This window comes from Saccopteryx bilineata, chromosome 3 (genome assembly GCF_036850765.1).
Source record: "Saccopteryx bilineata isolate mSacBil1 chromosome 3, mSacBil1_pri_phased_curated, whole genome shotgun sequence".
In the NCBI taxonomy this organism is placed as follows: Eukaryota; Metazoa; Chordata; class Mammalia; order Chiroptera; family Emballonuridae; genus Saccopteryx; species Saccopteryx bilineata.
The window spans coordinates 163916370-163940460 of NC_089492.1; the positions used below are offsets into that span (position 1 = coordinate 163916370).

General features: G+C 46.7%; 1 protein-coding gene across 4 annotated transcripts; it reads right to left on the reverse strand.

The window, feature by feature from the left end:
• Nucleotides 1–841: 841 nt before the first annotated feature.
• REG4 (regenerating family member 4) lies at nucleotides 842–19817 on the reverse strand. Of its 4 annotated transcripts, none has more exons than XM_066268134.1 (6): nucleotides 19711–19817; nucleotides 17185–17359; nucleotides 11967–12064; nucleotides 7799–7936; nucleotides 5675–5780; nucleotides 842–1248 (listed from the first exon to the last, which is right to left on the reverse strand). In XM_066268134.1, the coding sequence occupies exons 2-6, from the start codon at nucleotides 17249–17251 to the stop codon at nucleotides 1181–1183; spliced, it is 477 nt and encodes a 158-aa protein (XP_066124231.1). In that variant the 5' UTR covers nucleotides 17252–17359; nucleotides 19711–19817; the 3' UTR covers nucleotides 842–1180. The 4 variants fall into 4 exon arrangements, with proteins under 4 accessions (XP_066124231.1, XP_066124230.1, XP_066124232.1 ...); XM_066268133.1 differs by having other exon boundaries at nucleotides 19695–19798; XM_066268135.1 differs by having other exon boundaries at nucleotides 17185–17263; nucleotides 19711–19769.
• Between the last annotated feature and the right edge of the window lie 4274 nt (nucleotides 19818–24091).

Below are 24091 nucleotides of genomic sequence, written 5' to 3' on the forward strand. Positions count from 1 at the left end.
GCACTGTACCCTCCTCCCATCCAGCACTTGTTAAGGTGAGCAGGATGATCTCGGGTCAGGGTTTGAGGCTGTGTGTGTTTGCTGGTCGGCAGTGCTATATGGGTGAAGCGGCCACTCACATGTGGCCCGGTCACATGTCCTCTCTTCCCTGCTGGTGTTTCCCTCTAAGAAATGCAAACGTGATCATACCAAAGCTACACTTTCTGTAATCTTCAAGTCCATATTTTTCTTCATACATTGCCAAGTAGACCCCTGACCTAGGGAGTCACGATCTTCATGAGGCAACATTACCTCCATAGTCTTGTTGCAACCGCCTCTGATAAGGAATCTTAAAGCTCACAGCAGACAGACTTGAGCAAGGCCACACAGGTTGTTAGTAGCCAGGTTGTTAGTAGCAGGGAAGAGACAAGCACCCAAGCCTGGGTCATCTCCCCTCGGGGGCTTCAGTCTACACAGTTAAGCACCCCCACTCACTCAGCCCTGCTCAGAGGTCGGGCAGGCATGCCACCTCACTCTCTCCTCTATCACACCAGGGCTGCACCGGGGCAGGCACTGTTCTGAAGAGATGAGAGGCAGGACTAGGAGGAAGGAGGTGAGAAAACCTGGGTGTGGTTTCTGAGTCTCATTTCACCTTTCTCTTCCATCACAACTGAGTGGGACCGAAGCACCCTTCTATGCATGCAATTATCTGTTAAAAGATGGCCCTGGAATTTTATGGTCCCATCAGCCTGGCAGGGACTATATTGGTGGATGGTCCCGTGGTCAATGGACAAATGAGCAGGCAACTGAAGAGGAGGATGTGGACAAGAGAGAGAGGGCGGAGGGGTGCAGAAGCCAGAGGTTAGAGGCTCATGCCTGGTTTATTCTTCCCATCTTCAAACCTGTATCCCAGATGTCCAAACACCCAGGTCTTTAATCAGTGGGAGATGTGTACTCCTAGCCCTGGACAAATGGAGGTGGGAGGGAGAAAAAAAGTACAATGGACAGCTATCGGGGTGAACATTTAGAGCTAGATGCCATTATTCTATCAATGTTGATGTCTCTGCCTCTAAGCCTAATAAGAACCTCACCAGCCATAGCTACTATGTTTACTTTCAGAGACAATGATCATATATGTAGCCAGCATGGCCGAGAAAAGGAGAGGCTCCTGCAAGGGCTGGCAGAAATCTTGATTCTTGTTCTACGGTCGGTACTTGCACAGGAAGTGTTGTCGCTTGTTGCAATCATTGCTGTTCCAAGTTAAAAAATCTGTAAGAGAATAAACAGACATTTAAAAGCACCTGGTGGTACAGGGTATTGAGCTTAGCAGTGTTTCCTGGGTGTTTTGCTTGGAACCATAGATAAGGTACAGTGATGGTGAATTTTGTGTGTCCACTTGGCTAGGACATGGTGTCTGTGATTTGTTCAAATACCAGTCTAGATGTTGCTGTGAAGGTTTTTGTTTTTTTTAAAATTTGCTTAGCATTTAAATCAGTAGACTTTAAGTAAAACAGATAATCAGCCCTAATGTAGGTAACGATCCAATCAGAAAAGGCCATAAAGGAAAAGACTAAGGGTCCCTGGAAAAGGAAGAAGTTCTGCCCCCAGGCTGCCCTTGGACTCAAGCCTGCACATCAACACTGGCAGGGACTTCCAGCCTGCTGACTGGCCCTGTGGATTTCAGATCTGTCAGCCCTAACACTCGTATAAGCCAATTCCATAGGATAAATCACTATCTCATTCCCTATGCATTCTATTACTTCTGCTTCTCTGATTCAGACAGGTATGAACTTTGCCAACAGAAAGGAACATAATTTAAACATCATCCACAAGTGCCAAAGCTTTGCGGCAGCACCAGGCTCCACGGCAGTGCTGCTTTGGAGGGAAGACAGAGCTTGACATAAATCACCAGAAACGGGTGCTCTTTCGTGTTTGAAACAGGATGTTGTGTGGAACAGAGGGTGATCTTCTCCAAGGTCCACCGCTGAGGCTCTAAGAAACTCCTGTTTGAAGTTCCAATAATTGGAAGTTGTTGAAGCCAGCCATGTCTCAACAGGCCACTTATTTATACGAAGAACTGAAAGCCTGGAAAAGTGGTCTTTTGAAGGACTAAAGTATTATTGAGAGGTCCAAGTATTTCCCTTCCAGAATCACTTGTCATCTGGGGTGACTGCCACAGAGTTGTTAGATGTCTGCCTGGGCTCTAAGGCGCAGGTCTCAGCCGGGCGCCTGGATGTGTTGGGTAGGTAGATGAAAGCCCTAGGAGAGAGGGCATGGTGGCACAGCCAGGCCAAGGGAGTGAGACATGCCCCTCCTGTCCCTAGTTCTGAGGAGTGATGGAGGATGGGTCCTGCTCATGCCCACATTCATGGCACTCAGCACTGGGACCACAGAGTGTAATTGAAATAGATACTGCAAGGTTTCTGGGCACTGACACAGGTTGGGACAAAGAGAACATGGCACGAGGCTTCAAACACCCAGTCAGCTTCCCATGGGCACTAACTTAGGGAGGTGTCTGTTTCACTCTCCTCCTCCCATCCCCAACCCCAGAGGGATGTGTGCAAGAGGCAGTGTGTGAGAGAGACCATTTCCCACCCTCTCCCAGTCACAGAGCCACAAACAGAGCCTGTTGCGCAATAAGCACTTCACATATATTGTGAAGATCAATATTATTTTTTTCCCTCTTCCTCTTCCTCTTCTTCTCCTTCTCCTCCTCCTTCTTCTTCTTCTTTTTAAGTGAGAGGAGGGAAAATAGAGAGACAGACTCCTGCATGTGCCCTGACCAGGATTCACCCAGCAACCCCTGTCTGGGGCTGATTACTTGAAATCAACTGAGCTATTTTGAGCACCTGAGGCCAACACTTGGACCAACCAAACTATTCTCAGTACCTGGGGCTGACATTTAAACCAAATGAGCCACTGGCTACTAGAGGAGAAGCGTGAGAAGGGGAGAGGAAGGGGAAGAGAAGCAGATGGTTGCTACTCGTGTGTGCCCTCACCAGGAATTGAACCTGGGACATCTGCATGCCAGGCTGACACTCTATCCACTGAGCAAACCAGCCAGGGCCTATTTTTTCCTTTTTATAGAGAGGCGTCTAAGGCACAGAGAAGAAAGAAATATACTCAAGGTCACACAGCTAAGTGGGGGAGCTGAAATCCCACCCAGTCATTCAGAATACAGAGCCCATGGTCTTGACTGAAACCACATTGAATATGAAACTTATTTTTAAACTGTAGAATCCTAGTTATCATCATTAAATGTCTCAAACAGAACCAGTAGGTGAGTCAGGATGTGCTGGGAAAGGCAACTCTCCAGAGTCACAAAAGTTACATTGTGATGTAAAAGTGGACTCAGGTAGCGTGAGAGGAAGACAAATGGATCAAATGTCCTTTTAGGGTCTTTCTCAATAGATATAAAAAAGGAACTAGTCAGGGTGTGTGTGTGGCTGGGTTTTGGGAGATTAATATATACTTTTGAATCTTAAAGAAACAATTTAGCCACTGAGTTGGTGGGGCTGTTATACAAATTTACAAGGACATTGATGAGGCTGAGGGTAAGGTCTTTTGAAATTCTACCTTCTAATCCTTGTTTCTCTTTAACGCTAGTTTCATCCCTTGTGTTTTTCTGTCTCCAGAGCCTGTGATCCGACAGCCAGGCGCTGAGCTGCAGGGATCTAGATGGGAAGACTTGGTGTCCTCTGCACGACATTAGGCTTCTGGTTCCCACATAGGCACTTAGCTAATATGAACATGGACTGATGGGAAAGATTTTGTTCAAGAACTTTGTCCAGTTGAAATCTCAGATTCCTGGGAGGGATTTCAGGGACATCTGGTCTGTGGCTTCCCTCAAGCTGGTCTGGCCTCCAGCCCTACAGATTCTGATGTTGTAACAACAAGGTGATCCCTGGAATTCGTATTTTTTAAATGTTCCCCAGTTAGAGTCTCACATGCCATCACGCCTCTCTGCTAACACTTCTGAGGCTGCGACTACAAGACCAGCTACAATGCTCACTTGTGCTGGGTTAGCCCGTTGTATTTTTGAATAATGCTCATTTTTCAAAATTGTTTTTCTTAGTTTGGATAAAAAACCCACATTTTGGTAGCTTCTCCTATTGGTCTTGCTTTGTGTTCCTTTCTTCTGACTTTAACAGCAGTTGTGTGGTCTTTGTGAGCCTGATAATTCTTCCTTCTTCTGTGACAAAGTGTTCTATGTCTGAGGGTCTCCCTGGACTGCACTTCAGCGTGGGCCTCCGCACGTCCACCATTCATCCTTTGCTGTTAGAAAGCATCCCCGCTCTTTTCCGTGCATATAAGTTGTGATCTTCAGCCAACAGTAACTTCTGCTCTGCATCCCTGTCCACCAGAGCCTGGTTCCAGCGTCCTCAGTCCAGGCGTCCCAGGCCTGCTTCTCCCCTTGGAGGGTAGCCCCGCTGAGACCACAGTGGCCTCAGAACCCACTGGGCTGTTCTCTCTGGCATCAAGTGTCGTTTTCATCTTTGCTACTCTGTTTTGTTTTGCACCTGAGATGTTCAACATCACTTATTAGCTGTGATTCTCAAATGGGAGTGATTTTGCTCTGCAAAATAGGGGATTATTTAGCAATGTCTAGAGACATTTTTGGTTGTAACAACCTGTGGGGGGGGGGTGGAGGTGCTACTGGCATCTACTGAATAGAGTTCAGGGTCTGTCTACAATGTATAAGGCAAATATTATTAGCACCCACCTGTCATTAATACCAAGGTTAAAAGAAAACCCCAGGTCCTGGCCGGTTGGCTCAGCGGTAGAGCATCGGCCTGGCGTGCGAGGGATCCAGGTTCGATTCCCGGCCAGGGCACATAGGAGAAGTGCCCATTTGCTTCTCCACCCCCCCCCTCCTTCCTCTCTGTCTCTCTCTTCCCCTCCCGCAGCCAAGGCTCCATTGGAGCAAAGATGGCCCGGGTACTGGGGATGGCTCCTTGGCCTCTGCCCCAGGCGCTAAGGTGGCTCTGGTCGCGGCAGAGCGACACCCTGGAGGGGTAGAGCATAGCCCCATGGTGGGCAGAGCTTCGCCCCTGGTGGGTGTGCCGGGTGGATCCCGGTCAGGCGCATGCGGGAGTCTGTCTGACTGTCTCTCCCCGTTTCCAGCTTCAGAAAAAAAATATATACAACAACAACAAAAAAAAGAAAGCCCCAAAACTCTAAGACATTAACATAAAAAGCAAAGAACTAAGGCAGGCAAGGGAAATGAAGGTCTCAAATGAAGTGTGCAGCTGCAGATGTGGTTCTGGGCACTGTGCCTGGAAGAGGGAGCCCCGGGGCACAAGCAAGAGGGAAAGCAGGCAAAGACGAGGTTTCCGGGCTCCTGGGAACCCTTACCATAAAGAAGCCAAAAAAGAGTCACACGCGTGTGCTGCCTGTAGTCTGGGTTTCCCAAAATGTGACATATTCTCCCCTCATGGTACAAAATAGGATTTAAAAATAAATGCATTTTAGAAAAAAGTGAGCAGATAGAAAGAAAATGTTAATAACTGAACAGTTGGTACATTGATATGGCAGATTGTAAAATGTTCAGCGAAGACTGGAGGTTGGTACACAATGTTTGTGACAAAGCCACTGTCCTGTGGAACGAGGGAGCCGCTGGTGTGAAATGGGGGGATGTCCATCTCTGCTCTGAATTGGTACAGGGAAGAGGCAAGGGTGATGCCTTAGAACTTACTGTTGTTGGTGCTCATCTCTGCACAGTGCTTGTTTGCAGCCACGGACCTGCCAGACCAGATTTTGAAAATATACATGGCCCCGTCGATCCACCGCCACTGCTGCCTCTGTGCATGACAGGAGAAGAGGACAAGCTGGAGTCAGCTGCACACCCTCTCACAGCCTAGGTGCTTCCCCACAGGCCCTTTAAAATGTAGTGGTTTTTTTTCTATTTGTTTGTTTGTTTGTTTGTTTGTATGTTTTAAACAAGAGGAGAGATAGAGAGATAAACTCCCACATGCACCCCAACCCACATCCACTCAGAAACCCTGTCTGGGGCCGATGCTCGAACCAACCAAGCTATCTTTAGCACCTGAGGCTGACACTGAAACCAAGCAAGCCACTGGCTCAGAGAGGGAAAGAAAGAGAGAAGGGGGAGAGGTGGGGAAGAGAAGCAGAGGGTAGCTTCCTATGTGTGCCCTGACTGGGGGTCAAACCTGCAATCTTGGTATTTTGGGACAATGCTCTAACCAACTGAGCTAACCGGCCAGGGCCCAAAATATTATTTATTAAGACAAAGTAAGTCCCTGGCTGGTTGGCTCAGTGGTAGAGTGTCAGTCTGGTGTGTGGAAGTCCCAGGTTCAATTCCTGGTCAGGGCACACAGGAGAAGTGACCATCTGCTTTTCCACCCTCCCCCTCCCCTTTCTCTCTCTCTCTCTCTCTCTCTCTCTCTCTCTCTCCCTCTCTCTCTTTCCTTCTTCTGCAGCCATGGCTCAGTTGGTTCAAGCACATTGGCCCAGGTGCTGAGGATGGCTCCATGGAGCCTCCACCTCAGGCGCTAAAAATAGTTCAGTTGCGAGCATCAGCCCAAGATGAGCAGAGCATCAGCCTCAGATGGGGGTTGCCAGGTGAGGTGGATCCCGGTCAGGGCATATGTGGGAGTCTGTCTCTCTTTCTCCCCTCCTTTCACTTGGAAAAGAAGAAAAAGAATAATTTTTAAAAAAGAAAAAGTAAAAGTTTGATAACATGATAAATGAAGTAATGTCACTTTAATTTGCATTTCTTTGATAACTAGAGACATCACAAACTTTTTAGAACACTTATTTACCACTTATTTTGCTCAGTCATAAATGTAAAAAAAGTAAATTACAAAAACTATCTAGAGGAAATAAATATAAGTATTTATTTTTCTCTGAATGAGAGAACTCTGGCTGATAGCAGTGTGAATACATACAAAATGGAAAATTAATTGTAAAAAACACTGCTCATAAAAATTAGGGAATTAGGGAATGTGCAGATACTTCAGTACTTTCAGCCTTTTGTATAGTGCATTTTCACCAATGAAATAAAAGGTGATTTGCATCTCATTTGCATAATCGAACAACTTTCTCTGACTTGTTTTTTGCTTTTCTGATTTTCTTGTTTAATAAAAAAAAATAAAATGCTTTTATTGCTTCATATTCATTTTGAAATCTCCCTCATATATGTGAGTAGTATATTTGTGACATCCATGGCAAAGTGTTATCAAGAAACAGTCTGGGATTCCCTCCTGTGTTCCTGATGTTTGTGTGGGTTACCATAGCAGCCCCACAGAGAATCTGTGCCCTGAAGACCCCACAGAGACTCCAGCAACCAGCCCACAGACCTCCCGGCCGTTCCCCACAATGAGGGATTGACAGAGAGGAAAATGAAGGTCTAGTGCAAAAAGTTAACAGTAACATCAAAAACACAATAGCATCTAGGAAAAAACTTAGCTCTAAGTTTCCAACTTTAAGCCAAAATCAAATGGAGATTTAATTACACCAGGTCCCATTACAGGTCTGTGTGTGTGTTTATATATGTATGTACTCATATATACCTACACAAACATTTATTTTGAAGGCTCTGAAAAGGTGGTAATTTGGTGTTCTAAAATTCGAGAGGACTTTAATTAGATAAATGGTCTATAAAATGATGCCACAGATATTGTATTCTCCACTGAGAGTCAGCACTGGACTCTGACCTTGAGGCCTTGGCCTGTTAGAAGCATACAACTGAAGAAGACCACTATGTGTGCCCCTTGTCAGGAGACCTGGCAGCCAGTTCCCAGAGAGAGGCTACTTATCTGGTCTTCCCAAAGGGCATCTGTGGGCCACGTCTGAGTACCTTCTGTGGGTCATGCAGACCGATCCACACGGGCAGATTTTTTTGATAGCCACTTATGTACTCTGCTATGACGCTGGCTTCCTTTGAATTCAGTACAGACGCCAGGTGGGCTCCATTTCCAAAGGACTGACACTCGAGCTGTGGGCAAGGAGAAGTTGCAGTAATGATGCCTTGAGGTTTAAAAGCACAGCCCTCATCTCAGAACCCCAGAGTGCCAGGCAGCATGGACTCACAGAGCCCACCTCCTCAGTGAGTTGTAATCTAAACCCTACAGAAGACTTCCTGTCCTTCCTGTCCCCAAGGGAGAGAATATACTGTTACAAGTGTCAGATCTCAGAGGAAGAGGCAATTCCAGGCAAGGGCATGAGATTTAAGGTCAATGGATATGCCTGGAGTCCTGGTCTTGCCTCTCATTAGTGTGTATGTGTGACCTTGACAGGTCACTTCACCTCTCAGAGGAGAGGAAATTCCAGGCAAGGGCATGAGATTTAGAGTCAATGGATGTGCCTGGAGTCCTGGTCTTGCCTCTCATTAGTGTGTGTGTGTGACCTTGACAGGTCACTTCACCTCTCAGGCCAGTTTCATTATATGTAAATGCAGAAAATAATCACCGCCACGCAGGGAGTTGTCAGGAAGGTACATTTGTTATAGTTATGTATTATAATACTGCATTTCAAACAAATCTAAGAAACCACTGATTGTGCCTGACCTGTGGTGGCGCAGTGGATAAAGCGTCAACCTGGAAATGCTGAGGTCGCCGGTTCGAAACCCTGGGCTTGCCTGGTCAAGGCACATATGGGAGTCCTCCCCCCCTTCTCTCTCTCTGTCTCTCCTCTCTCTCTCTCTCTATCTCTCTCTGTCTCTCCCTCTCCTCTCTAAAATGAATAAATAGGCCTGACCTGTGGTGGCGCAGTGGATAAAGCGTCGACCTGGAAATGCTGAAGTCGCCGGTTTGAAACCCTGGGCTTGCCTGGTCAAGGCACATGTGGGAGTTGATGCTTCCTGCTCCTCCCCCCTTCTCTCTCTCCTCTCTCTCTCTCTACCCCCCCCTTTCTAAAATGAATAAAAATAAATAAAAAAATAAAAAATAAAAAAAAAAATAAAAATAAAATGAATAAAAAATTAAAAAAAAAAAGAAACCACTGATTGTGACATGTGCTATCCTCTAATGTGAAACTTACTATCCAATGAAACAGAGCAAACATTTTATATATATGCATTTCATAGATAGAGGTATATATTTATGCTCTTTAAGGTTGTATTACAGAAACTGCTTATGCAACAAAACTTTAATAAAAACATGGGTTGGCTGTGGTTGTTACTCCAATGTTTGCTTTTAGGATCTTGTTTGGAATTAGATGTGGTTACTGGTGATTTTTAAAAAATTTTTTTTATTGATTTATTTTATTTTGTTTATACTTTTAGAGAGAGAGAGAGAGGAAGAAAGAGAGAGGGGAGAAGGAGAGAGACGAGAAGCATCAACTTGTAGCTGCTTCATTTTAGTTGCTTTTTATTGATTGCTTTTCATATATGCCATGGCTGGGGGCAGGGGCTCTAGGTGGGCCAGTGACCCCTTGCTCAAGCCAGCGACCTTTGGGCTCAAGCCAGTGACCACGGGATTATGTCGATGATCTCACACTGGCAACCTTTGGGTTTCAAACCAGGGCCCTCAGCATCCTGGGTCAATGCTCTATGCACTGTGCCACAATCGGTCAGGCTATTGATTGATTTTAGAGAGACAGAGAGAGGAATTGGGGGGGGGGGAGAAAGAAGGGATCATCATTTGTTGTTCCACTTTAGTTGTGCACTCACTGGTTGCTTCACGCATGTGCCCTGACCAGAGATTGAACCCACATCTTGGCATTTTGGGACAACACTGTAACTGACGGAGCCAACAAGCCAGGGCAAGCCTGCAGCACCTGGTATTTCCAGGCAGTCTCCTAGCCAAGCACTGACCAGACCCGAGATCAAACTGAAGTGTAGAAAAGAAAGGCTTGTGAACATAAATAATTTTTGGCAAACTTACTTTCTCTAAAACAAAAAGACTTTTAGCAGAACTTACTTTTTCTGAAAGTAAGTTACTCCCTATTGGCCTTGAGGCTGGTCTCCCAGACTGTGGCCTTGGACTAGCTTTACGAAGTAGCAGATATTCTCAGAGTGTTTCTCCCTGAATTAACCCTACAGATAAACACTGTAAGAAAGCTTGTTTCACTGCTTTGTTTTACTGCTATGCTTTCTCTCCTCCCCATTCCTCAATTGGTATGTAATTCTCCCTATGAAACCTGACTCCAAAATGCAGTCAGGGCTGCATTGATTTGAAGGGCTTCAGCCTCCATGTGGTCCGCGTAGTGGGCTAATTAAAGACTCCTAATTTCTTCATTTGGCTGATTGATTGTGTGGCAGGACATCTTATCTTGCTGTTCCAATACAACATAAACGAGATCAGGCGCATTCAGGGTGGTATGGCCTTAGATAGATGTGGTTACTGTTTAATAATAATTTAGTTCTCACACTTGCCACCCACTTTACAATTCCAAAATGCTTTTATACTGGGTATTTTAATGGACTTTCAAACATGTGAGGCTTGGAAGCCAGATTAGCAGTCAACATTTAGTGAGTGTGCCAGCCACTGAAATTCCCAGAACAGAAACTGAAATGGGCTCAGACTGTTTAAATGATAGTTTCCCTCAAAGTTCACACAGCTGGTAGTGACGAAGCTGGAACAGAACTCAGACCTCCACCTTTTAAGTCTGAGATCGGAGCTACCTATCGCCCTCCCTGTTCCTTTGATTGGCTTCCAGGAGTCTTGAGAACTAAGACTGGCCACCAACACTGACCAGGAGTCAAGCAGCAGCAGTGACCATGGTGTCCAGAACCTTCTGTGTCCTCCAGCTCTGCATGGTTGACTTTGTCAGTGCCAATCCTATGGACCTTTTTTTTTTGCCTTGAAAACCTGAATTGAGCATCTGCCTTGTGCCACAGGCTTTTGGCAGGTTATTTTAATAAATCCTTCTGACAACCCCTGGGGGTAAAAGTGATATCCCTGTTTAACAGCAAGATAATCAATAAAGTAAGGCCCATCTGTGAGTAATGAGCGTCGGCGTCCTGACTTAAGCTCAGGTCTGTGGTACCCCAGGTCCCTGGCCAGCTTACTTCTTGTTCTGGCAGAATTCGTGCTGGACTCCCCCAGGACAGGCGCACAAATGCCCTCCTGGGCTTTCCTCCAGCTGCTTCCCATGAACTGAGGAGAGAGTCCCTCACTCTCCATGGGTTCTTTTTCTTTCAGTGATAGTCTGGGGACCCTTGTTTGTTTAGTTCTTTTTTATTTTTTATTTTTAAACTGTCGTTTGCATCAGCTCAGGAATGTGTTACCTCAGGACTGGCTTTCCTGGGTTTGCTACTTACTCTCGTGGGGATCTTAGACAGTCACTTATGCCCACACTGACTGCACTGGAATTTCCTGGTTAATGTCACAATTGTGTATTCATTCTGCATTTTTTAAGGCCAAAGAAGACTTGTGTCTCAGGCGCTGTCTTGCTTATCTCAGGGGTTCTGAGACAATCCTGGGCCCAAATCACCCAAGTTTCCCTGGGAGGCTCCCCCACAGTCACTTCAACTAAACAACCACAGTTCAGAGAGACAGAGGCATGGACCCCCATGTCCCATGGACATGACTGAGACTGACTGGCTCTTTGGGCATCTCTCAGACAAAACTCAGTGAGATAAAAACTGATGCATTTGTGGGGCTGTGCAGGCAACAAAATGCTCCATCTTTCTGTCCCACATTCTGTTGGGGCCCCAGGCCTGGCCCCACACTGGCTCTCCCTCAGTAAATCTACTGCAATTCATTTATTCTTTCTGTGAGTTCCTCAGCGTCTCAGCCTCCTTGGATCTGCGTACTTCTATCTTTCTTACTGACAATGAACTCCTGGAGGGTAGAGGCTGTTTCTTGTTCATTCTTAGGTCTTTGCAGCCCACCTAGGGTCTGACGGAGCACCTGCTCTGTCAGTGTTCAATGAGTGGAACACCCAACCCTCTTCCTGCCATTTCACCAGCCAGGTGACCTCTCCAGGTGCTAAGCAAGGCCCCTTGATTCTCGAATGAGACCTGGAACACAGGGGGCCCCTTGCTCTAGAGAAGCCAGTCCGAGTGTGGCTCCACTTCTTACCTCAGCATCAGACCAGGTCCTCAGCTTCCGGAAGTATCCATAGCAATTGGACTTGTGGTAAAACCATCCAGTAGCACAGCTAGGCCTCAGGATTATGTCTGCACATAAACAAAAGGCAATGACAGCCTGACCTGTGGTGGCGCAGTGGATAAAGTATCAACCTGGAATGCTGAGGTCGCCGGTTCAAAACCCTGGGCTTGCCTGGTCAAGACACATATGGGAGTTGATGCTTCCTGCTCCTCCCCCTTCTCTCTCTCCCTCTCTCTCCCTTCTCTAAAATGAATAAATAAAGTCTTTAAAAGTTTAAAAAAAAAAAAAGGCAATGACAAGTTACGGTGGCAGAAACAATGCATTTCCACACAGGCTCCAGTTTATAGACCTGGAATCCCTGAGGAAGCGGGAAGCTGGGTGCCTCTGTGAAAAGATGGCCGTGACCCGGGCGCTGGGGATGGCTCTGTGGCCTCTGCCCCAGGCGCTAGAGTGGCTCTGGTCACAACACTGCGACGCCCAGGATGGGCAGAGCATCGCCCCCTGGTGGGCAGAGCGTCGCCCCATGGTGGGCGTGCCGGGTGGATCCCGGTCGGGCGCATGCGGGAGTCTGTCTGTATCTCCCTGTTTCCAGCTTCAGAAAAGAAAAAAAAAAAAAAAAAAAAGATGGCCGTGAGCCTTTCTCCCAGCCTCTCCCAAAGGACCTCTGCCTTTCCCATGGCCGTGTGCTGGGGGGAGGCGATATCAGACCCTTTGAGGGTTACTGGATGCTGGCTCTGAATGGACACTAATTCCAGGAGAACCAGAACGTCATTGTGGCCCACCAGTCAGAGGAGGGGTGGACGGAGGTCAAGCGATCAGTGGAGTTTGGGCTTCGGTTCATCTCACAGTGGTCCCCGTGGGTCCCCACACCCCTCCTGTTCTTATTCCCCCAGTTACTGAATGCATAAGCAAATAGACATCTTCAGCAACAGGCAGAACCCCACACTGGCACTGAGATCAAATAGCTAGAACTCAGAGCATCTCAGCAGTGGGTGAGGGGCATACAGTAGTTTCAGACTTTACAAGAAGGGAGGGCTTTTCTGTCCAGGAAGACAGCTGATAGGTTAAATGGCAACTTGGTTGAAACTTGACAATAGGTGGGCTGTGAATCAGTAGCAAGGGGGGGGGGGGGGGACACACGCTGGGTACAGGGGGTGAGTGGGCGGAGGAACAGAGGCAATAACGTGCAAGGTGGGCCCAGAGAGAATCAGCGCTGGTTTGCCTGACATGTCGGGCGTTTGTCCAGCAAGTGTATTGGAAAGCGAAGGAGAGTCAGGGCCCGGAGCCGAGGAGGCAGGAGCCAAAGAGGCTCTTCCTGATTGGCGACTGGTGAATGGGCCATGCCACCCACTCATTCTGCTTGCCTTAACTACCAGAGCCTTCCCAAGAGATAGAGATGTACATCCCCATCGGACAAATAAGAAGAGCTCCTCAAAGAGGTGAAATAACCTGTTAACTCTCCACTTAGCTGGAGAGTGAGGTGAGACCTGGGAGAGAGCTAATGTTCCTCTGACAGCCCCGGGACCCTGCCCTCACCTGCCACCATGTGTGAGTCAAGAGCCTTCAGCTGCCAGCATATTGCCTGAACTGCTAACAGTCTGTTTACTCCACCACTTCTAGACATAGCCTTGGAACATTATTTAACCTCTTTTAGCTTTAGTTCTCCTATTTGCACAATGGACTGACAATATGTATACCTGGCTCATTGGATTAAAGGGATAATGTGTGGACACTGAGTAGCATAGAACTGGTGTGCAGTAATTGTTCAATAAATAGTAGCTACTTGCCTGACCAGGCGGTGGCACAGTGGATAAAGCCTCAGACTAGGATGCGGAAGGATCCAAGTTCGAGACCCCGAGGTCGCCAGCTTGAGCGCAGGCTCATCTGGTTTGAGCAAAAAGCTCACCAGCTTGGACCCAAGGTTGCAGGCTTGAGCAAGGGGTTCTTTGGTCTGCTGTAGCCCCCCCAGTCAAGGCACATATGAGAAAGCAATCAATGAACAACTAAGGTGTCACCATGAAAAACTGATGATTGATGCTTCTCATCTCTCTCTGTTCCTGTCTGTGTGTCCCTATCTATCCCTCTCTCTGACTCTGTTAAAAAAAAAAAAAAAAGTAACTACTTAACCAATTGCAGCTATTAAAATAATCATATTATCATTACAATCAATGTACAATAATATTTTTGAAAATAGTCAGTGGATGAAGTCTTTCACTGTCCACAAATCATGCTGCTTTTTCTCTCCCCATGCGCTCAGTGAATTGTTTCAGGTGGGTGCAGGACAGCTAAGGACCAGGACAAAGAAATCACTGCTGAGGCAACAGGGTGATGATCTTGACCATCAAGTCTCACTGAGAGAGAAAATGCACTTCTCAGTTCCCCACACTCCCCTTAATGCAAGGTTAGACTTTTTCCATAAACCATAATGCAAAAATACATAAAATGTGGCCCTGCCAGGTTGCCTCAGTGGTAGAGCAGTATGTGGATATCCCCAGTTCAATTCTTGGTCAGGGCTCACAGGAGAAGTGACTATCTGCTTCTCTACTCCTCCCACTTCTCTCTCTCTTCCTGTCCCACAGCCATGGCTCAATTAGTTCAAATGAGTTGGCCTCGGGGGCTGAGGATGGCTCCATAGCCTCCACCTTAGGCGCTAAAGAATGGCTCTGGTTGCCAAGCAACAGAGCAATGGGCCCCAGATGGGCAGAGCATCGCCCCCTGGTGGGCTTGCTGGGTGGATCCCCATCAGGGTGCATGCGGGAGTCTGTCTGCCTCCCCTCCTCTCACTAAAAAAATAAAAAAATAATAATACATAAAATGTGTCGTGATAGGTTTCCCCAAGACAGTAAGAATAAGTAAAAGTCTTTGTACAGTTGGAAGATCTGTAAAAAAGTAATGGGTGGACCAGCAGTGAGTGTTCTGGCTTTGAAGCCGGCAGTTCAGTAGCACCCCAGAGCGGGGAAAGGGGCTAGTGTTTGTCCCAGGACAGAGCTTGGGCAAATTTCAGGCTGCCTTAGGGAAGCCAGAGCCAGAGTAGCAGGAAGCACCTAATTAGTTGATTAGAGACGGCCAAGGAGGCGGCCCTGTTGGGAGGGGCCTCTCAGAGCCCTTCATACTCTTGCACCGGTTCAGGGAAGGTATCTGATTGCCAAGGTCCTGAGCAGCCACAGATGGTTGAGACGATGGTGGCTGGACCACAGACTTCAGCCATGGCCACCAACATGATGCCCGAAGAACCCTGCCTCTTCTCTTTGTATTTCCTTCTGATTGGTCCTCCCCAGCCACGGCATTGCCCTCTGGGAGAAGTGCCAGGGAATATACAGCACTGGGTGCCCTCGGGAGGCCCTCTTCTCAACAGAAGACTGCCTGGACATGGTTTCCTCACTTACCCCTCTTTGTACAATGCCCAGCAAGGCTGCCAGGGACCTTAGAAGCACCCAGGACAGGGGCCAGGGCATCCCCTTGAGCCAGGACAGTAAGAAGCTAGGAAAATTCCTTGGCAAGTGGAATGGGGCAGCTGAACAAACTGGCTGAGCAATTTACAGCCAGATACAGAAGGTCACCTCCTTAGATATAACATCTAGGCCTCACTTCCATTTCAGCTTCTGGCCCAGAAAAGCAGCAAAACCGGTGGGTGACACCAAGACCAGCTGCAATGACTAATGACTCCCTGTCCTGGCGCTGACCAATCAATGGAGGCCACACCCTAAAAGGGCACACCTGGAAAAGTGGATATTCTATTGAGATCTCCCCTAAGACCGCCCCTAAACTCCCAGCCTGTTAGGACCCTCAAAACAAAGGCCCAGGCCTGACCTGTGGTGGTACAGTGGATAAAAGCGTCGACCTGGAAATGCTGAGGTCGCCGGTTCGAAACCCTGGGCTTGCCTGGTCAAGGCACATATGGGAGTTGATGCTTCCAGCTCCTCCCCCCCTTCTCTCTATCTCTCCTCTCTCTCTCCCTCTGTCTCTCCCTTTCCTCTCTAAAATGAATAAATAAATAAATAAAATTTAAAAAAAAAAAAAAAAAAAAAAAAAAAAAAAAAAAAAAAAAAAAAAAAAAAAAAAAAAAACAAAGGCCCAGCTACAGTGCACTCATCTTCCTGGGAGCACACCAGCACCTGGCCCTCTCCCTTATTTCCTCTCCAGCAGCAGCTCCTAAACTCCAAGGATCCCCACAGGACTTGCACCCAGGGGAGCAGCGGGCAGTGGCAGCTGGTCCCCAGCTAACAGCCCCAACCCTGTCTCCAAGGGCCCTTTGCTTTGACTTCCCAGTGAGCCAGACCAGCCCCACCTGGGCTCATTTCTTTCCTGTGACATTTTTGGAGAGCCAGGGCAGCCCCGCCTGGGCTTTCTCCTGTTGCTTCTTCTATCCTAGACCATTCATTTTTTCACTGTCCCCAGCTTTAATAAACTTACTCTAAGAATCACCTGGACTTGTGCTTTGAATTCTTCCCTGCATGAAATCATGAACCCCTGCACTACCGGCTGGCCCTAGGCAGACCCGAAGGGCCAGGTCCCTGTCCAGTAACACCATAATCTTACTGAGTGAACTTGAGCATGTCTCTACCCTTCTTGGGGCCTCATTTTCCTCATCAACTGATGTTACACCAAACAAGCCTGCATTTAATTTTCTTCCATCTCAGATATGCGGTGGTACTTATTTTTAGCTCACTCACACAGTTTTCTTCCTGTGTTCCACACTGGGTGATTCTAAGGCACTGCTTCTCACTTTGTGGCATGTCACTTTATACTTGATGCTGGGTCCACACCTGTGTAGGAGCCATCTTTCTAACCCAAATTCCCCGTAAGTTCAAGTAGGAAAACAATGCATGAACATTGGTAGTTCTGATTATATCTCTCATTTATTGATGGCAAGGTATCAGGTCCTTTATACGCATGATCTCTACCCTTCACAATAAACCTGTAAAATAATTATAATCTACAGAGAGTCGGTGATTTAACTCTGGCTCGCAATCACACAGGTTAGGATTTGTTTGATTCTAAATTCCTGGCACTTTATTTTTATTTAGTTATTAATTTTTTAACTACATCACATTATCTTTCATTCTTGTCGTTCACATCTACTTTCTGAAGTGCCTAAATACTTTTGGGGGCGAGTGCATCTGGCTGTGCCACGTGAGTTGCAGGAACATGGGCTGTGGGCTCAGTTCCAGCTGAAAAGGACACTTACCTCCCAGGACTCCAGGGCTGGCTGCACAGCTGACCAGTATGAGCAGCCACACGCTTTTCGAAACCATCTTCCTCTTCCCCTGGAGACAGACGTGCTCTGGTAACCTTTACCGTATGGATCTCAGAGCCCTCGCCAGTGTTTCCTTGAAGCTCTTGGGTTCACCTTGATCTGTGATCTGAACACATTTGCATTGGGGAGACTGACCCAGCAACTTAGATGCCAAATCACATATTGAGCAAAAAATATATTTCTTTTTCTGGCTAAACCAAGATACAATGAAGAGAATCTCAAACTAAATGTTTAGGGGATTAGGAAAAGTTAAGTTACGAGGTGTTGTTCTCACCTGCAAGTTCTCTCTGGGCTAGTACCAGGCATCTAACTACACTGGAAGGAATGATTTACAAGTCCAAATGGAGGCATTTGGTAGATTGTGAAGAGCCTGCCCCTGCTATTTTCAGAAGGGCCAGCAGAAGGCATCACAGGCAAGCCCTTTTTCACAGATGAGGCAGTAATGGGCTTCCAACAGCCAAGTCAATAAAATCAAGTTGGTCCCAGCTGTGAACTGTTTGATGTTAGATTTAAAAGTGAACTGAGAAAACCTGAGGTTGATGGGTTTGAAGTCATTTGCTCATTGTCGCACAGCCACAACCAGATTTTCTGACCCAGCTCAACTCTTTTAATTTAGGTGATACCACATTTTTTTTGTTATATTTTTCTGAAGTTGGAAACTGGGAGGCAGTCAGACAGACTCCTGCATGCGCCCATCTAGGGTGTCGCTCTGTTGCAACCAGAGCCATTCTAGTGCCTGAGGCAGAGGCACGGAGCCATCCTCAGCGCTCGGGCAATCTTTGCTCCAATGGAGCCTCAGCTGCGGGAGGGGAAGAGAGAGACAGAGAGGAAGGAGAGGGGGAAGGGTGGAGAAGCAGATGGGTGCCTCTCCTGTGTGCCTTGGCCGAAAATCGAACCCAGGACACCTGCACGCCAGGCCGACGCTCTACCACTGAGCCAACTTTTTGCACATTTTTTGATTGTTTACCTTTTTTTTCTCAGGAATCCTTGAAGCCTTTCTTTGAACAGTTATTGTCTTTTGTATGTTACTAAGTATTTTTCCCAGTTTGTATTTTCTCTTTTTTTGCAATTCTGAAAATTTCAAAAATTGTCACATCTATCCTTTATAACATTTGAAATTTATACCAATAAAACTGGCCACCACCATCCACATATCCATCCATGTTCTCCTCTATTTTCATCCATCTGGAATTTATTTGAGTGTAAGCCTGGGATTGGGCCCAAGATTTGTTCTCCAAATAATTAGTAAGATGGGCAATTCATTGAATTCTCATTTAAGCATGTTTTAAGATCCAAAAATCAGGATACATGTTCTAACTCCCAAATAATAGATTGCTTAAGAACCTAATATTTGAAATGGAAACTTTCCTGGAAAATCTAAAGAAGAGCTCCATACGAGGGTCCATGTGAATACTCGGACACGGTGTTTATGAAGAGGAAACTGAAGGATGAAGAGTGGGGAGCAGGGCCCTGGCCGGTTGGCTCAGCGGTGGAGCGTCAGCCTAGCGTGCGGAGGACCCGGGTTTGATTCCCGGCCAGGGCACACAGGAGAAGCACCTATTTGCTTCTCCACCCCTCCGCCGCGCTTTCCTCTCTGTCTCTCTCTTCCCCTCCCACAGCCGAGGCTCCATTGGAGCAAAGATGGCCCGGGCGCTGGGGATGGCTCTGTGGCCTCTGCCTCAGGCGCTAGAGTGGCTCTGGTCGCAACATGGCGACGCCCAGGATGGGCAGAGCATCACCCCCTGGTGGGCAGAGCGTCGCCCCATGGTGGGCGTGCCGGGTGGATCCCGGTCGGGCGCATGCGGGAGTCTGTCTGACTGTCTCTCCCTGTTTCCAGCTTAAGAAAAATGAAAAAGAAAAAAAAAAAAAAAAGAGTGGGGAGCAGTGATGACCAGTCCCCCCTAGAATCACTGCATTAACTCCACACTCCTCTGACAAACTTCCCTTCCAAAAGTCACAGTCGTATTTTTAATATCCTGAAACCCCTTTAAAACACAAACAGTAAGAACCTCTCAGTCAAGCCAACTGCCTGCGGGGAGGGAGGGACAGCACCTTTTTGAGTTATCTATGTATGAATGTAAACGAACTGACATTCACCAAATGCTCACATCTCAGTATAATTCTCATAACTAGGCTGCATTGCAGGTATCATTAACTTATTTTACACATGAAGACACTGACTTTTGTTAAGATTAAGTAACTTTCCTAAAGTTTCACAGCTGCTGGATGGATGGCAGAGCCATGATTTCACCCAGAACCATTTGACATCAAAGCCAATGAATGCTCTTTATAATCAGGGAAAAAAGAAAACAAGTCATTAAAATCAAACAAAACAGCAACAAATAGCATCCCTAACATCATTAGAGCTGAAATTGTTCATTTCTGGCACATACTAGCTGGCAGAGAAAAGCAGATGTTCAGAGAAAGTCCTTTGCCCTCACCTGCAGGGAGGATTACCTGGTTGGCATTCAAGGCTCAGAAGACCTGCCTTCTTCAGCCTCCTGAGAGACCACAGGCAATTACTGGACTTCTTATATCTTCTTCCCTCAGGAATGATACAACTTCTGTTTTAATCATAAAGCAATAACATTGTTTACAAATAATAATCCATCCATAAAAGTCTTATCTACAGTCAGAGCAGACCGTATGAGAGATGGCTTGACAATGGATGTAAATTATGTTTTCAGTGGGCAGGAGAGCCTCTCCCTGTTTGCACACAACCTTCTTTATAGACCGGGTTGGCAAAGCTGGCATTATCTTGTAATCGCTTATGGCCTCATCTTCCTCTCCACTTATTCTTTGGTCTCCTTTTTATCCCTTTGCTTTGCTGATTTTCTTTATTTCTCCTTCTGTTGGGCAGATAAAATATATTATGCTCACTTTGTTAAAGTGGCGCTGCCCACGTGGAGGCCGTTGCCCAGGTGATATTAATGTGTGTCTCTGTGGGCAGGCAGGATCATTGTAGCCTGGGGCTTGGTTTTGGGATTAAGCCTGTCCCACCCTTTTTGATGTGGGGCGGTACAATTCAATCATGCCTCAGAGAAGTGACTTTGTATTAGAGACTTCCCTATTTTGTATATTGGATTAAAGGTTTTGAATCTACACTATAAAATGGGGGCAGAACAGGAGCTTGCTCTCTTGATTCCTGGGATGATTAGCATGAGAGAGCAGAAAGAGCAGAGCAGAGAGCAGAAAGAGGCCATGTGGCCAGGAGAAGCAGCCAAGATGGCGGAGTGTTGTGCAGATAAAATGTATTATGCTCACTTTGTTAAAGATTACACTGCCCACGAGGAGGCCGTCGCCCAGGTGATATTAATGTGTGTTGGGGTGGGCTAAAGGCAGGCAGAATCCTTGTAGCTGGGGCTTGGTTTTGGGATTAAGCCTTTCCTACCCTTTTTGATGTGGGGTGGTACAATCCAATCATGCCTCAGAGAAGTAACTTTGTATTAGAGACTTCCCTATTTTGTATATTGGATTAGAGGTTGTGAAGCTACAATATAAAATGGGGGAAGAACGAGAGTTTGCCCTCTTGGTTCCTGAGATTATCATTAGAAGAGAGAGCAGAGGAGAGCAGAGAAAGGCCACGTGGAGGAGGCCAGGAGAAGCAGCCAAGATGGTGGAGTGCTGAGTGAGATGTCAGTTTGTGTAGAGTTTGTGTTTGGGATAAGGAAGGAGATGGGGAACAGAGGTGAATAAGTCTGGTGAGCTAGAAACCTTTGATTCTAGGAAACTCGGATAAGTCAGTAGCTTTGTGAGCACTGAATGTGACTGGGTTTTGGAGCCCAGTGTGTGTAGTTTTTTACTTGCCCGCCGGGTGCAAGCTAGAATTAAAGACTATGGCCCACCAGTTTTTGGCTCCGCTGTTTCTTTACCTACTGTCCGAATCCAATGCGAACCTGCATGGGGTGGGCAGCTGTGATAGTGGCCGTGGCTTCTGGCTCTACACGGAGTGTTGAGTGAGAAACCAGTTTGTGCAGAGTTTGTATCTGGGATAAGGAAGGAGATGGGGAACTGAGGAGAATAAGGCTGGTGAGCTAGAAACCTTTATGATTCTAGGAAACTTGGATAAGTCAGTGGCTTTGTGAGCACTGAATGTGACTGGGTTTTGGAGCCCAGTGTATGTTTTTACTTGCCCGCCGGGTGCAAGCTAGGATTAAAGACTATGGCCCACCAGTTTTTGGCTCCATTGTTTCTTTACCGACTGTCCGAATCCAATGCGAATCTGCATGGGCCGGGCTGCTGTGATAGTTGCCCTGGCCATGGCTCCTGGCTTTACACCTTCCTTTCTATAAAGGTGCCCCGCTTCAACTCTGGAGACTCATGATATTTGTACCCTTGCAGGAAGGATGTGCCATTGGGGCAGGACATAGGCTATGTACCTGTGGTGAACTTGAGGGATATGTATAGACTTTCTCTCTAAAGACAACCCCACACCCTCAGCCTTCATCTGGTTCCTCAAATCTCTAGTTGAGTTCCTCCTCCTTGATCCTGAGGAACAAGGCACTGAATCTCATCCTAACACAGGGTAATTATGTCTGCAATGTCTTACTTGACCACACAATATTTTACAATAAAGTGTTTCCACCTATGTCATCAAATGAGACTTAATGGAAACCCTGGGAGTGATGTGGAGCATACACTCCCTTTAACATCTAAGAAACCTGAAGTTAAGAGAGTTAGGAAGCCTGCCCAGGATCATGATGCTGGTCAGCAGTGGAGCTGGACTCTAACCCTAGCTCTACTTCTTGAAGAATCATAACCTTCGGGTTTTTTGGTTTGCTTTTTTAGTTTTTCATTTTTTTAAGCCTGTTTGTAAAAAGTAATAAGATTTCCTTCTCTAATGTAAATAGCCAAGAATTCACTTTGTGTATGTGTCAGAGACCATTCAAACCTCATCTAGACTAGAACCTCAACAGACTAGAACTTGAAGTCTGGAAAGGATAATGGTGTTGTTTACCAAGTCCCACCTGCCATACTGATAAGGAACCTGAGCCCATAGAAGCACCATGGCTGGTTCAATACACAGCTAGTTAGAAGCTGGTTTCCGAAGCTGGGCTTCCTTACTACTCAGCCTTTGTCACTGGGTCTTTCCAGACTGTATATAAACTCATGGCAGAGCAGGAGAAAGGAACATTTCCATGGTTTACAAGGATAGTTGAGAGAACCTGCCATTCTGATGACACTCTGCAGACAGATCTCAAGGGTTGGCTTCCAATGGATCTTAGTTTGGGTACTAATTCTATTACTCACTCGCTGTGCAACACTGGGGATGTTCCTGAACCTCTTTGAGCCTCAGTTTCCTAGCTGTGTGTGTTTGATATTATCAGATGAGTTTTATTTTTATCACTATCTATTAACACACAGCCCCTTCCCCTTTGGGGAAATGAATGGGAATGGTCATTGCTCCACGGCACAGCAGAGAACAAAGATATTAACTCCAAGTCTTTTCAGTGCAAAAGCACTGGTCCAGATAAGAGAGAGAAAAGTTTGACAAAATATGTATAAACCTCCCCATCCTCTAACCCTGCTATCTCCATGCCACTATCTAAAGGTTTTAAGTCTTGAGATGAGAGAGGAAAGAGAAGATGAGAGAAGCAGGTTCTCATGAGACTTTAAAGCAGGGGTCCCCAAACTTTTTACACAGGGGGCCAGTTCACTGTCCCTCAGACTGTTGGAGGGCCGGACTATAAAAGAAACTATGAACAAATCCCTATGCACACTGCACATATCTTATTTTAAAGTAAAAAAATAAAACGGGAACAAATACAATATTGAAAATAAAAAACAAGTAAATTTCAATCAACAAACTGACCCGTATTTCAATGAGAACTATGGGCCTGCTTTTGGCTAATTCGAGATGGTCAATGTCCGGTTCCATATTTGTCACTGCTAGCCGTAACAAGTGATATGATGTGCTTCCGGAGCCTTGACGCATCCATCCGGCGTCACCAGAAGTAGTACTGTACGTGAGCAACACCGCGCTTTGTGGCACTGCCACATATAGTGCTCCTCTCACTAACCACCAATGAAAGAGGTGCCCCTTCCGGAAGTGCAGAGGGGGCCAGATAAATGGCCTCAGGGGGCTGCATGCAACCCGCGGGCCCACGGGCCGTAGTTTGGGGACCTCTGCTTTAAAGTGTTCTTCACTGACTCTCCACTACTTATGTCCAAAGGTGGGCGCTGATAGAACCCCCATAAAAGTTTGGGATTCAAGACCATAGGTGTAAGGCCAGCGGCCACTGCCATGGCCATGCAGGTTCCCACAGGATTTGGGCAGATGGTAAAGGAACTGTGGAGCCAGGAAACAGTGAGTCATTCTGTTTATTAGTCTCCTAAGGGCAGATGAGCAAACAGGCAGGGAAGACCGCTTCGCTCTCACTCAGGGCTCCCAAGCCCCTCAGCACTCTGGACCTCTGGGCTCACCGGACTCATTCTCCAGATTTACTAGACTCATAGACCTCCACCAGCCTCAGCACTCTCTCTCCATCTCTCTCTCCCCCCACCTCCACTCTCCACTCAAAACCTGCTGGGAGGGAAAAAACCCTTCTCCAGCAAACAATGGCCCCTCCCAAGCAGGAAGGCAATCCTCAATTTGCAATCTACCGCCCTGAGGGCAAGCACCACAGCCTTCCATAAACTATGCACACATGGCGCTGCCCCAATACGAGGGAGCAAACCTTAAACCACTTGGTACAAACTGGTTTGCCCAACAGTAGGTAACTAGGGAACTATCTAGATTGAAAGGGCTCACTGAAGACTGAGTAGAATTATTAAAATATTTTCTACCTGTAGACATGCCATCCATGAAATTTAGAAAGAGAGAATCCTAAAATCAAAA